Source organism: Balearica regulorum, chromosome Z (assembly GCF_011004875.1).
Source record: "Balearica regulorum gibbericeps isolate bBalReg1 chromosome Z, bBalReg1.pri, whole genome shotgun sequence".
Lineage (NCBI taxonomy): Eukaryota > Metazoa > Chordata > Aves > Gruiformes > Gruidae > Balearica > Balearica regulorum.
The window spans coordinates 30,450,217-30,464,008 of NC_046220.1; the positions used below are offsets into that span (position 1 = coordinate 30,450,217).

The window sequence follows — 13,792 nt, forward strand, 5'->3', positions numbered from 1 at the left end:
ACAGGAATTACAGCTGTTCAGACATCCCTCTTCCCAAGAATTCAGGCAGGAGGAACTTAAATGTTTCACTTGAAAGTACTTTATTGTCATTGCTATGCAGCCCTAGGAATAGCATAATGGTAGAAATCCTGTGTTGGACATTTTCTCAGTTCCTCCCTGCATTCCTCAACAGTCCATTTCTCAGCTACACCCTTTCCCCTCACATAGTTAATTTTTTGCACTAAGGAGAGAAAAAGTAGTTCTGGCTGAATAGCTTTTGAAAATGTGAAGGTTCTTCTTCCTGCTACCATTGCTGACGTTGTTAAGTACATATAGCCATTACAGGAGATAATATCCCAAAAATCTGTTCTGTAGTAGAATACGCTGTACTGACTATTAAAGGCACTGACGTGGACTGGACAAAAGAGAGAAGACAGATGAAGGTTCAAATTCACAATGAGGAGTAATAGGTGATAATTTTTACATAATCTAGTGTTTGGAATTAATCTGTCAAGTTTATTGACAGTATTAACAGTGTCATCTAGGAGCCCATACTGCTGTCATGCAAATAAGTATTAAAACAGGAAAAAAAATTAGAAAGCTTAGAATTATTTCTGTTGTGTGTTTGTATTTGTAGTATTTCTGTTTTCTAGGATGCAGAGGAAGAACCAACAGTTTTCCATTGTATTGATGACCAGTTTACTTTTTAGTTCCCACATGCCAAATCCATTGCAAAGAAACTCCACATACATATTATAGGTAGAATTCAAGGGCAAATTTGTATTTAGGTAATTGTTATTACTACCATTTTAAATAAAAAGTGTACTCTCCAAAATTTGTTTTGTAAAATCTGAGAGGATTTATTTTTCCTGAACATTTTGGTTCTTCAGAGGTTTTTGAGAAACAGTCCACTCATCAGAAAGGGAAGTTCAATTTTGCTGTGTTTTCAAAGGTACATGTTTAAAGTTAGCTGTGCAAATCCTTCAGGCATTTTGCAGAGAAAACTGCAAAAGTGAAGAACCTTGTTTCATTTGCCAGATATTATCAAGTCTATGAACACATGGAAACACTCTACCGAATCTATAGCGTTGAATCTCTGTATGCAGAACTGTATCTAAAGAGATATTAATCTAATTTTATGGCAAAAAGTTTATTGTGTTAATGTGATTTAAAAATCTGAGTAAATTGGTATTTAATATTGCTAAAACTCTTGTCTGGCTTAGCCTGACTGTCAAAGATATAGAAAGTAAATAAAAATATGCCTTATTTCAAATTTGTTGTATTTTCAGAAAAAATATTCTTATGTCTTAAAATGGCATTTGGAAAGCAATTCATAAAGTATGCCCGTTTAAGAAAACACTTTCTTCCTTTCTGACTTTACTCAGTTCCAAAACACTAATGATATATTAAAACAAACTTGGATTTTCATCAAAAGGTGTTACTGACCAAAAAAAGCATCAGGCTTTTACTGTGTATATATGTTTTTAAGCTAACATTGAAGTTGAATATACTTATTCTCTTTACATTTAAATATGACTTAGAATAGTTAACATATAAGCCCTTACAAATTAAGATTGATATTAGCAGAGAAAAGCAAGATAGTGTATGTGATTCAAAGATTTGCAGAATCTCACCTTTCATAGTGATACCATTTATGATCTCTTTGCTGGACAAGCACTGCACAGTGTTGCATAATTGGGATTGGCTTTTCAGACTTCAGCAGAGCTTGACATTTATTTGTCCTTTTAAAACCATAGGATTGGAATTGAAAGAAATTAATGGAATCAATAGATCTTAAAATTTTATTCGCTTCAAGGCTTTAGTGATACCTTTTCTGTTTCTGGAAAGTATTCATTTCCTGCTGCTACTGCCATTAATTTACTATTACTTGACATCTTTGACTTACAAAACAGTGAAAGGTACACAGTTGGCTTAATTTAAATAAGCATTAATAAATGACACAAGGCAGAGACATACTGCGTGTGATGAATGCATTTTGAGGCCCAAGGGTCAAAAGACAAAGACCGCATTAGCTTTACTCAGATAAGAGCTACTGGGTAGGCTGGGTTTGAATAAATGATGGACCCCATCTTCGGTCTAGATGTTGCTAAATCATGTCCAAAGTCTTTAAAATACTTCAGAGGAGAAAAGTTTGTTTTCCAGGCAAATTAAATTGCACCAAGTACTACTTATTTCAAAGAAAAATGGTTGCAGAAAGTTTATGCCTCTGATAAAGTCCTTAATCTATTTGCAATCCAAGTGTTGCATTTGGACATGGCACTGTGCTGACTGAATCAGCAGATTCAGGAACTAAATGCAAACTTCTCCAGCAAATGCACTTAAAATCAAGTCCAGTGGTTAAAAAAAAAAATATTTTCTTCCTTGACCATGAGCAATCATATCTGCTTAAATGAAAAAGCGGGTGAATGGACAAGCTTTTATCATAGGTTTTGTCTATTGCACAAACACCAGGAGTAAAAAAAACCTGAGAAAGTACTATAATCCACAAACTCATGTGGAATTTCAGTGTATTGTAAGGGCTTTGAGATAATGAATATCCTCTTAAAAAGGAGTACTGTATTCTACTATTAATATGTTTGTCCTACGCTATCTGTATCTCACTGTACTCTACATTCTTAGTGGCAGAGAGCTGTTTGTGGAAGGGAAAAGGTAGAGAGAAAGAAAATTAACAAGAATGTGAAGAGGAAAGAAATGCTTTCTTCTGCATCTTAAATAAAGTTTACCAGCTGCTTCATTTAATAATGCATACAAGCTAACAGGAAAACTAACTGAAAATGGAAAATAGGGTAATGGTTAAAATTCTTTGTTTATTTGGCACTAATGAAAAATATGGGGGGAAAAAGATGAAAAATATTTTTACTAAATGCTTCAAAGATATAGTAATCTTAAATAGGCATTTAAATCATAGCAGAGAAAAGACTGAAATAAAAATGTTTTTTTTTTTAAAAATAGGCAGTATATTGCTTTAACTCTACAATTGAATTCCATACTCAATTGTAATCCAAGAGGATAAAGTAGTATGCAATGGACTTCTGCACAGAGTAAACTCCTTGGAAGCCATGTGGCTCCCTTTTCTACGACCTGCAAAGAACACTTTCCTTTATTTCTATTTCACAGTGTGGAGAACTAGCAAAATCAGATTTTGCCTCTTCTGTGAAATGCCAAACTGTTTGACGAGAAGTATTACCTGAAATCTCACAGAAGAGCTTCTGCAGATTTTGGAACAAAACTTCCAAGTCTTCTCTCTTCTATGAACGTTTGAATGCATGTGAAATTTTGCTGTGAAGGAATTAGTATGGTTGCTTAATTCTGAATTCTCTGCTAGCTATGGATTAATTGAAATTTTTAAAAGAGCTAATGAGAAGCTAAATACCCACATATAATATGTGTATTATGTGCTAGTGTAGAACTTGTTCTCCCTTTCCTTGTGTACAAAGAATTTCAATCTGCTTTAACACCGGTTCTTTCATAGAGGCGTCTATGATCCTTGGTATTACTTTAACTACTGATTTGCACTTACACATTGAGTCATGTGATAGTTTTGTGTAAAAACCTAGAGAAATACAAAATGGTTTATGTATAAACAAATGAGAGTGGGCAACAAAAATCCCGACACAATTTAAACTAGAAATAGTACATAATAAAATACAACGGGAAGTTACTGAAAGTAAGATGTAAAGTGAAAATGTCAATGTATTTTCTAAGAGCACTTATTTAACATTGACAGTCCAGCCTAAAGAAATCTATGAAATTCTAGTCCTACTTATTACATCAGTAAATAAAGTTATGCAGATCATACAACTTACCCTGGCAGAATAGCACCTATTTTCTATAGACTTGAGTAGTTTGACTTCTGTCCAGAAAGAATATCCTGCAAGAATTATCATACCTAGTTAAGGTGGACTATACGTACAAGTAGAGATCTTTTAAAAATAAGATTCTGCATCTTATATATATATAGCCATATATAAGGAAGATCAGAGGGCATGGGATAACAGCAGTAAGTTGTGCAGACTTGATTTAAATACACTTCTTAAATATTTAAAGCTATGTAAGTCATAAGTCAACACATGTAATACATTTTGAGCTTATATGGAATCAAATGCAACACACATGAAGGTCTGAGTCACATTACTGCTGTTACTGCCATATCTTATATTTATGCTGAAGTGGAGAAATGTGCTGGGGTTTGCGGTGTGGTTATTTTAAAGAATAATTTCAGAGCTGTCTGTCAGCAAAAGCCATGATGATATTTTGTATCTTATGTCAAGTAATACTTTTTTTCTTTGTAGATGTTGATGAATGCCAGGCTATCCCTGGAGTCTGCCAAGGAGGAAACTGCATTAATACAGTAGGTTCGTACGAGTGCAAGTGTCCTGCTGGTCACAAACAGAATGAAGCAACTCAAAAATGTGATGGTAAGTGATGTTGTCAGAGAACATTCCTAAAAAGTGGTTAAGTAAAGCATTAGAGTGCTTTAGTTATGAAAGAAAAGATTCTGAATAGTTGCATTGACTGCTTTTTGTTTTTTCTTCAGAGCATTATGTGTTTCTACTTTGCTGTTCATATTTTGCATTAGATGGTTTTTCCTGTCTGACTCAAGTGCTTATCCTGTTTCAAAACTATTGATAAAGAGTGCATCTGTAAGCAGCATATAACTGCAACTGACTTACTAGGATTTTGTTTATTTTCTCAAAAATGTCCAAAATATTCTAGTACAGGTAAGTATTTTCAGCCTACTGACTACTGTGCAAAAAAGCAAATGTGACAGGTTTGGTAATGGATGTAAGAAATTACTGCTATGTATAGTTTGTGTTGAAGAGCCTGAGTAAGTAAAAAAAAATAGGAAATATCCTTCTTATTTAGATGTAAAGTCAAATAGACCCTGTTTATTAAGCATAATTTAATAAACATAGACCATGTTTATTCAGTAAATGTTCATACAATTAAGAGCAGAAATTCTGTATAGTTTAAAGTAATGCCATAGAAAATTGCTGAGTTTTTGTGGGTTTGATGAACACTTTACTGATTTGAGTGAATTGCCATGCCTTCGAAAGAAATCAAAACTTTCAAACTTCATCCCAACCAGTGGGTACCTTCACAATGAATGGAAAAGGATGCTTCATCCTTTGGGCTTTTTTCCACATAAGTGGAGTGGAGAAAGAAGCCACGCTGATAAGCATGATGTCCTTTTCTAAAAACAGCAGGAGCAGTGGATACGTGGTCTCAGTTACCTCCTTTCCACTTTTTCCAATGCAGGCAAGTGCAAAGGAGGGCTCTTGTGAAGGGTGAACACAGCACCTTGCCCTCTTCTTTCTAATTACAATTCTCTTTCTTATTTGCTGATCCCTCACTGAGGGCATCTCTTGTATCCTACCCAGCCACTCCTTCCTCTTCACCTCCTTGCAAGAAAAATCCTACTAGTTCTTACCTATGATTACATTCCCATTCTGCCTCCCACAAAAAAAGAAAGATTTTACTAGGATGTGCTGCCCACATTATGCTTAGGCCCTGTTCCTCACAGTGAGTGATAAATATATCATCAGAGCAGAGACAGTATTTGGAGATCTCTTATGATGGACTACTGTCTCAGTTCAATAAATGAAGTCCCTGTTCTGATGATGTCTGCAATCTGCCCACGGCAGTGCTCATGATTTAACTGCTGTTAACCCTAGAAGAGCTCCATCTGAAGGACACCTGATACCTCCTCTCAGACAAGGATGCAGTTAAAATACATCAAATAGATGTTTTCATAGAGAGCCTAAAAATCCAGGTCATTTTATATATATGTTTCTGCCTGGCATCTGCACTGCAGCTTTGATGCCAAAAGGAGAACTTATTCAGTGACATGTTTCCTTCCTTCTGAAAACAGTAATTAAAGCATTCTTTGCCTTCTAATTCTTTAACCTGTCTAAAGCTTTGGTATAATTGTTAAAAAATTTATTCAACAGCTCTCCCTGATAGTATCCACAGGAAAAGGTGAATGTGTTTTTAACGCATATCTGCTTAAAAATCTGTGATGCTCATGGGACCGTACATAATAGAAGTGAAACATCATCTGAAATCTGAAATATTTGCTACTATTTCATAGCTCAGCAATCAATGGGGTTTCATTTCCTGTTTTGTTGGCAGCCTATTGCGGAACAGGTCATATGTTCTGGCTTTGTTTTTTCTAAGCCAACTTCTGTCTGTAACAGAAGTTGTTAGGTACTAATTAGTCCCTGGTCACAGCTGTCCCCCTGACTTCCCTGGTCACATAATTCTCCACGGGGAATTATGCAGACAACAACCGTCAGTGCCCAGTTTGTACCATTTTTTCTGGGAAAAAAACATAATGAAATTATTATTTGTCCATTTCCCCATGCTTCACAGCCAAGCTGCTAATGCCAAAATTATACCAGCATAATACCATGCTTACATTATTCCAGGAATGGAGCAGAGAATGAAAGCCAAGCCATAGTTTTAGTCAGGCTTTTTTTAATTTTTAATAAAGGCTTTCAGATTTCATAATCTCTCAGTGTGAGATTGTATTGGGTCTGGCTGAGATGGAGTTAATTCTCCCCACAGCAGCCCTCATGGTGCTGTGCTGTGTATTGGTAGCTAGCAAACTGTTGATAACACACCAGTGTTTTGGCTACTACTGAGCAGTGCCAGCACACATCAAGGCTGTCTCTTCAACATTTCTTTTTCCCCAGCAGCAGACTGGGGGTGGGCAAGATCTTGGGAGGGGACACAGCTAGGACAGCTGACCCAAACTGACCAAAGGGATATTCCATACCATATGACGTCTGCTCAGCAATAAGAAACTGAGAATAGGGGGAGGAACAGGGCGGAGGCATTTGTTGGTTTTTTTTTACAATGTTTGTCTTCTGGAGTAAGGGGCACGCTTACTGAAGCCCTACTTCCCAGGAAGTGGCCGGACATAGCCTGCTGATGGGAAGTAGAGAATAATCTTTGCTTTTTGCTTTGCTTCCGCGCACGGCTTTTTGCTTTAGCTACATTAAACTGCCTTTATCTTGACCCACGAGTTTGGGGTTGTTTTTCTCCATCTTCCTTTCTCCCCTCCCTGCCTTGCTGAGGAGGCGAGTGATAGAGCGGCTCTGGTGGGCACCTGGCCCCCAGCCAGGGTCAACCCATTACAGAGATTTATAGTATAAATCTACAGCCAGTCCTTCAAACAATTACACTTGCAGTTAGTGGGACTGGTCATTTGAGTGAAGTTAGGTTGTTTCTATATATGGATTGGGCCACTGGGAAGGATATAAGGAATTGGTCTCCTGAGTTAGAACACATGCGCTGAGAAATTATTTAACAGAAACTGCATTGTTTTAATTAAGTTTTTTATTTAAAATATTACATAGAAGTGATGTAGTATGGAGTATTCTGCTCAATCCTTTCTCATCTTTAAGTATGGAAAACCAGACTGAATATTATTTGCTGGCTACAAAGGACAAAATCCAACTTGGAGTCAGTAACCAGACAAGGGTCCAGTGTTAAGAGGAAGAGGCTGGAATCTTACACCAACTGTTCAGAACTTCTTTATTTAACAGCAAGTCTTCTACTTAAGACAGAGGGATTTGAGATCCTCTGCTATATCCTTTGCTCTTAAACATCCAAATGTATTTTGTGGGTTAGGGTTTTTTCTTCTGTGTTCTTCCTGGAAACAATAGCTATTGTTAGAATAAGTAGGAATGTTCATGTTGTGCTTTTTGTGCCATAATGGATTTTGCTAGAACTATTCTAAGCAATAAACATTGCTTTGCTAGGCTGTTTGCTTGCATTATATTCCCATATTTCTTTAAAAAAACCAAAATCAGTAAAAAATCATATATTCGGTTTATCAGATTTATTTTGAGTCTCAGATTACAGTTTACTGACACTGACCTTTCAGAAAATGATGGCAATTGTATATCAGTAAAGAGGGTTTAAAGGATTTCCAAAGCAAGAGAGCAACTTGTATGTGTAACTGTATGTGCCCTCATGTGTAGAAATATAACTAGGTAGCTTAGGCTATTTGAGAAAATATGACCTTTAAAATTAATGCAGCTCAGAGTTCAATGTTACTCATTTTATTTATAAGTTTTTCTATATTCCTGATTTATAGAGTTTCCACAGTAGTCAGGACAACTCCTTCCACTACTGGGCAAGTCATGGAAGGATTCAAGGAATGGGCACAGAGCTGAAAAAAATTGGAAAAGGTCATTACAGGGGTTGTACCAAATTCCAGGTATCTGGAGCACTGAGGTGATATCTTAAGTAAACAAAAGAAAACCCCAAATCCTTCTCTTTTTTGGCCTAAAAGTCTTGATCTACAATATATTGAGTTTTCATTGTCTTTCTAGGAATTACATTCTGTTCATTTCTACAATGTTGTATTCCAGAATTAACAGAACTTACATCTATAGGTTGTTCAGACATGGATAGATAAACTGAGAAGAGAAATTAGCTTTCAGTTATGCTTGCTGGTTTACAGAAGAGGTGTACTACTACTTGTTAGTACTTCAAGGATCTAGTAAATGTGTTCCACTTATTCTTCTCAAATTGAAAATACATCGTACTCCTTGACTAAATGTAGTTAGTTATGACACCCGCTACAGTCAAAAGTACTCTAGGAGGTAAGATGCCTCTGATGCTCTTCCAAAAAGATATATTGTTGTACTATTGACATCAAAGGGCTAGGACTATATGACACAGGCCAACTCCTTTTTTTTTAAAAAAAACGTGACACCAAAATGCAATGAACCTTTTAAATGAAACAGTTCTATTTCTAGTTTTCCTGCTTTAATGTATAATTTCATTACATTGTATGTTATTCAGAGTTGATACTATCAGGTATTACTATAGGCTAAAACTATTTTCAGGGAACCCTTTTTCAGAACTCAGAACTGAGAACCCCTTTTCTGGTACTTTGAATTCAGTTATTCATAAAATACTGCTTACTGTGGCAGTAAAAGTCATGAATTCTGGATGACAGGTAGCCAGGCTGGGTTTTTTTGGCAGAAACTTGCCTATTAATACTCACACCTGCAAAGTTTATGCCACATGTTTAAGTTGGTTCTCACACTGAGACTGCCTTTTTCATCTCATGTGTAACGTTGGAACCGCAGCCATTCACGCCACCAGTCTTTTTCACCATTAGGACAGCATCTCCTCTTACTATTTTTGGAGCATTTCCCCCAAGACCATTAATTTATGTATTTTGGAAGGGGGAAGGGAGGAAATTGAGTAACTTTTTCAATCAGCCACCCTAAAAATAGCTCTTCCTGAGGTAAAGTATCAGAATTTCCAGTCAGAGGTAACAGAGGTCTTGTTGAAATAATTGCACATTGAAGAACCAGGGATGGAGAAGGGGAGACAGAGATTTAGCTCAAAAACTAGTGAAACCAAAAATCCACTGACTTGGAACTGCTCCAGTAAGTAAGAAAATTATTCTTTCACAAGGGTTCTTTGTGTTGGTTGGTTAAAATATGTTTTTCTCTCCACATGGAGAAGACTGTGGAGTCTTCCACTCTGGTCACTGCCCAGGTTTCAGGAAGGTACTTCCTCCCTTTGCAGCTCCCTGTCATTCTTGGACAACAGCCCTAGACAGTGTTAAACTCCTGTGCATGTAGCCAGGTGAAAAGGATGGTCTAGGTCCTGCAGCTTTGCAGAAGTGGCTAACTACTTCCTTCCTATGTCTTCACTTGCCAGAGCTACAAACTCTACGTAATCATTACCTCAATGGGCTTTGTACAGTATAACAACTAGTTTGGAATTTGGTTTCCTTTGGTAGAAGATCAGGTGTTGTGTTCTTGTAATTAAGATTACTGCCTTTAAAGTAGCAGGTACCTGTGCCAAACAGAGTGAAAATGAAGGGAAAAGTTTCAGTTTTCAAGTGCCTGCTGGTTTTCATAGTCAGATTTTTATAGATTCATTTTTCTTGTGGGTTTTTTTCATATGTATAGTAGCTGCTGTTGTACCTCAGTTATCAAAAAGAAAATAAATAAATAAGTGCTATGCAACCTACAACACTTAAGACTTACTCTCTAAGAAGGTGATTGAATGAAATATGTATTTTGAAAATTCTATGTAACTAGTTCCTAGCACAGGAACACTTAAATTTAACTTGCTCATCTCTCACTAGTGGCGGATGCTACCACCTTTGTGCTATCTCGTTCGTGTGTACAGCATTTGCATCTTCAGACAGTATTTCCTTGCTGATAAATTGAGATAACCATGCTGGTGATATCTTTATTAAAGTTTGATGCCTCTGAACTTCAGAATGAGTCTTGGAACTTATTTTTGGAATCAATACAGTTGTGATGAAAGAGTAGTGTAGTATTTCCTTGAGATCGAAGGTGTGCTTCAAGGGATGGTAAAATAAGGGAGGTTTCTAGCATGAGCATCCAGTGACTCTACCATTGGGAAGGTGTCACTTTCCAGGAAAAGTAAGCTCTTCCTGCAGAGTCCTCATTTCGTCCAGTTTGCTTGCCCGTCTTTCTGATGTGATGTTTCAGACTGTGTGTGTATACAGAAGATGGTATTCATATTTAAAACACTTATGGGTTGCTATCTGTACTGCATGAAAGCTCTCAACAAGGCATGCAGCTGTTTCCGGTTCTGTTTTGATTTACACACATGTTTTCATTTCATTGGATTAAATCAGATGGTAAGCATTTCACCACATTATATGTATTGTCTTTAATAGAGTAAATTAATGCAAGATTTCAGAGATTTCCTGGGGAATTATTTGGGTTTGATTTATACCATCATTTGGAATTCTGGAATCTCTGCAGTGCATAAGTATGAAGTCTTACTTAAAGGCATTATTTCTTAGGAGTGTTTTGATTTGGCAAAACTTACACTTTCTGTTGTACATACTTGAACAGATGTCTAAAATATTGGGAATAGTCATCATTTCATAACTATTTTAATGTAAAATTTAAACTTTTTGCATCCTCTGAAATGCTTAAATAACCTTATTAAAAAGACAAAATTTTTGCTTCCTCTGGTTCTGCTTTATAGTGTAAAACAAACAAAAAAGGCCACAGGATGCTTATTTTGTATGGACTAGTTAGGAAGTTTGAAGACATGTTACCTGTAAGATAAATGGTCTTTTCTACAATGCTACTGCAAATGACATGCTAGTGGGAGAGGGATTGTTTTATTCATACCTTCACTTTATGAAGAACAGTTTTCACATTCTTAGTGGCCTTGTTACAAAACTTAATTTTCTTTTCAGTACTTGAATGTTCTCTGTAGGTTTCATATATAAATGGAGTTCTTCATGCGTGGACCTTCCCATAGTAAGGAGTTATCTTTTTAATATAGTCCCTGTGCATGCCAGATCTTTTTGGCACTGTTCCTTTTCTTTGAGTTTTCAGTGTGGAGAATGTAGTGAGGGAGAGAGGAAAGTATTCATCACATAAAAGCCTCCTAGGAAAAAATAGCTGGTTAAGTTTATTTCTCAAATATCATTCATCTCAAGAGAATTTCTGGAGTGACTGGTCCAAGGAAATGATAAGTCTCTGTAAAAGTGCAAGGAACGGTCTGTAGGGTCCAAAGGCTTTCTTACAAGGAATGTGAAGACCCTCACAATGTTGTCACAAGATAATTTCTGAAATACACTCTTTCTGATGCTTCTCCTGCATTATTTGACATGAGACAGTCTGGGTTCAACAGTCTGACTTTTTTGTTTTGATTTTTGTTTCACAATATGAAAGCTAATTTAAATTAATACTGCCTCCAGATTTTTAGAAACAAGTTAACCCAAAGTCATGTACCAGTGACTATCTTTGGTATCAAGCCATGCAAAACCTGTGGTATCATATCATTCCAACTGGAAAACAACTCATCTAAAGCCAATTCGAAAGCTGGCCCGTGTTTTCCCATGTTTTCTCAGAATGCCTCCCACGTTAAACCTGGGCCGTGGTTCACATTCACTCAAAAAGTTAATGCACAGAGGTCACTTAAAAGCAAAATTAGGTTACTAAAACAACCCTAAAAAGTATTCATGTGTCTAAAGATTGTTGCAGTTGTAGAATGAAGCAGTTACTTAAAATGGCTCATTTGGATAAGTGGCCATGACATAGTCTTTACTCTCAAGCAGTTATTCCTGTTTGTATTTCTTCCATTCCAGTTTGCCCTGCTATGCTTCACATCTCTAAAAATACAGTCAGACGACTTCTTCCTATTGCTTCTCATTGCCTCAGCTCCTCATTTTGCTTCCAGTTTGTGCTGGGACAGCACATGGTACTCTCAATCCTGGTGTCAAGTGCCCTAGCAGCCCCTTGTTATGTACAGCAGCTCATTTATCAGCTTGATGACATCTCATTTTATGTGTATTTACATACAAAGTTGTTTCAGTGTTCAGATGAGACCACTGCTTTTAGTTAGCAGAAACATCTGAATGGATTAAAAATATCTGGGAAAAAATAAAAATGCAACATTTGAAGAACTTGGCCAAAATTCTTGCTTACAGTTGGAGTATTAGAATGCCAGAAAACACTCAGATCTGAAGAGCAATATTTCTGCAGTTGCAGAAGACGTCATGCTTGGCTGCTGTACCATCCTCCTTCCTTCAGCTCAAAAGCAGGATGTGTATTTTGGTATTGCATTGTAACTGTTGTGCGCTTCCTAGAGGTGGCACTTAGTATGTGTCATTTAGAGGAAATCCCAGACTGCTTTCAAGTGCTTTGTGACTTTAAGTGGTGTGCTCCTTGAATGTATAAGGAAAGCCTCCATTATATGGCAAGCAAAATTATTTGCAGTATGCAAACACTAGCAATACGTTATTCAATCTGAGTTGAATAACAACTTCCTTTTAGAAGAAACTCTCTTTCCCCATTTTTGATACAGTATGTTCAAATGTTCTGCTAATTAACCTATGTCCTTTCCTTTTTGGATAGATATTGATGAGTGCAGCATCATCCCAGGAATCTGTGAAGGCGGCAAATGCTCTAACACCGTGGGAAGTTATTTCTGCATCTGCCCACGGGGTTATGTCACATCCATGGACGGCTCCCACTGTATTGGTAGGTATTCCACCCTGTAGGCTTTTAGGCCTCTCAAGGTTATTAAGGCAATTTATACACAGCAGCAGCAGAACTTCTGTCCCAACCATCTAGCACACTTCCCTGCCACAGGAGCTCACTATATGCTAACTCACTAGTATCTCTGATCCAGCTACTTAAAATTCATAACATCCTCTGATGAAGATGATTGCCGGTGCAACCATCTTTATGTAGATAGTAGATCCCTCTGTGTTGACTGTAATGTAGCCTGAGAACTCCTGCCCAAGATCTGGATGTTCTTAGGAAAAAAGCAATTAATATCTCTTGGTTGTCTAGACAAACATAGGAAATGTTAATTATATTTGTTTCTCTAACCTGCATCTGATGAAACCAAAATCTAAGGTCACTTTGGTTCTAAAGGAGCATTGTTCCTTACTTGATATTTCAAGTTCCATCTCACATAGGTTAATGTAACCTTTAGAGACCAATATAAAGCACACATGTAAACTCAGACGGTATTAAGTAGTGTGTGCTAATGTGCCACTAATTTGTCTAGAATAGATAATAAAACAACCCAAATATTAGATTTCAGTAGATTGCAGCTTTTACAGGACAATTTATTTAAAACCTGGTTTTATACTATAAAAAAGATGTGTGCTTATTTTCACATGTGGCAATTTCCTTTTTACAGCTGCATATGTCAAATATATGGTATAAACCTTTCTGATGAATTAACTAAAAATGCTGCATACATGTGTGAAAAAACATTAACAATCACTAATAACAGTGAACTTTTGTAG

The 13,792-nt window shown here is 36.7% G+C and overlaps 1 protein-coding gene and 1 long non-coding RNA gene across 2 annotated transcripts in view; one reads left to right on the plus strand and one right to left on the minus strand.

The window, feature by feature from the left end:
- Positions 1 to 13,792, plus strand: part of FBN2 (fibrillin 2) — a 200,739-nt gene that overhangs the window by 54,746 nt on the left and 132,201 nt on the right. The window contains 2 exon segments of the mRNA XM_075740354.1: positions 4,293 to 4,418; positions 12,888 to 13,013. Of these exon segments, the coding sequence (XP_075596469.1) occupies positions 4,293 to 4,418; positions 12,888 to 13,013 (252 nt within the window).
- The window catches only part of LOC142599486 (uncharacterized), a 177,427-nt gene that overhangs the window by 41,782 nt on the left and 121,853 nt on the right, over positions 1 to 13,792 (minus strand). The gene's annotated exons all lie outside the window — the stretch shown is intronic.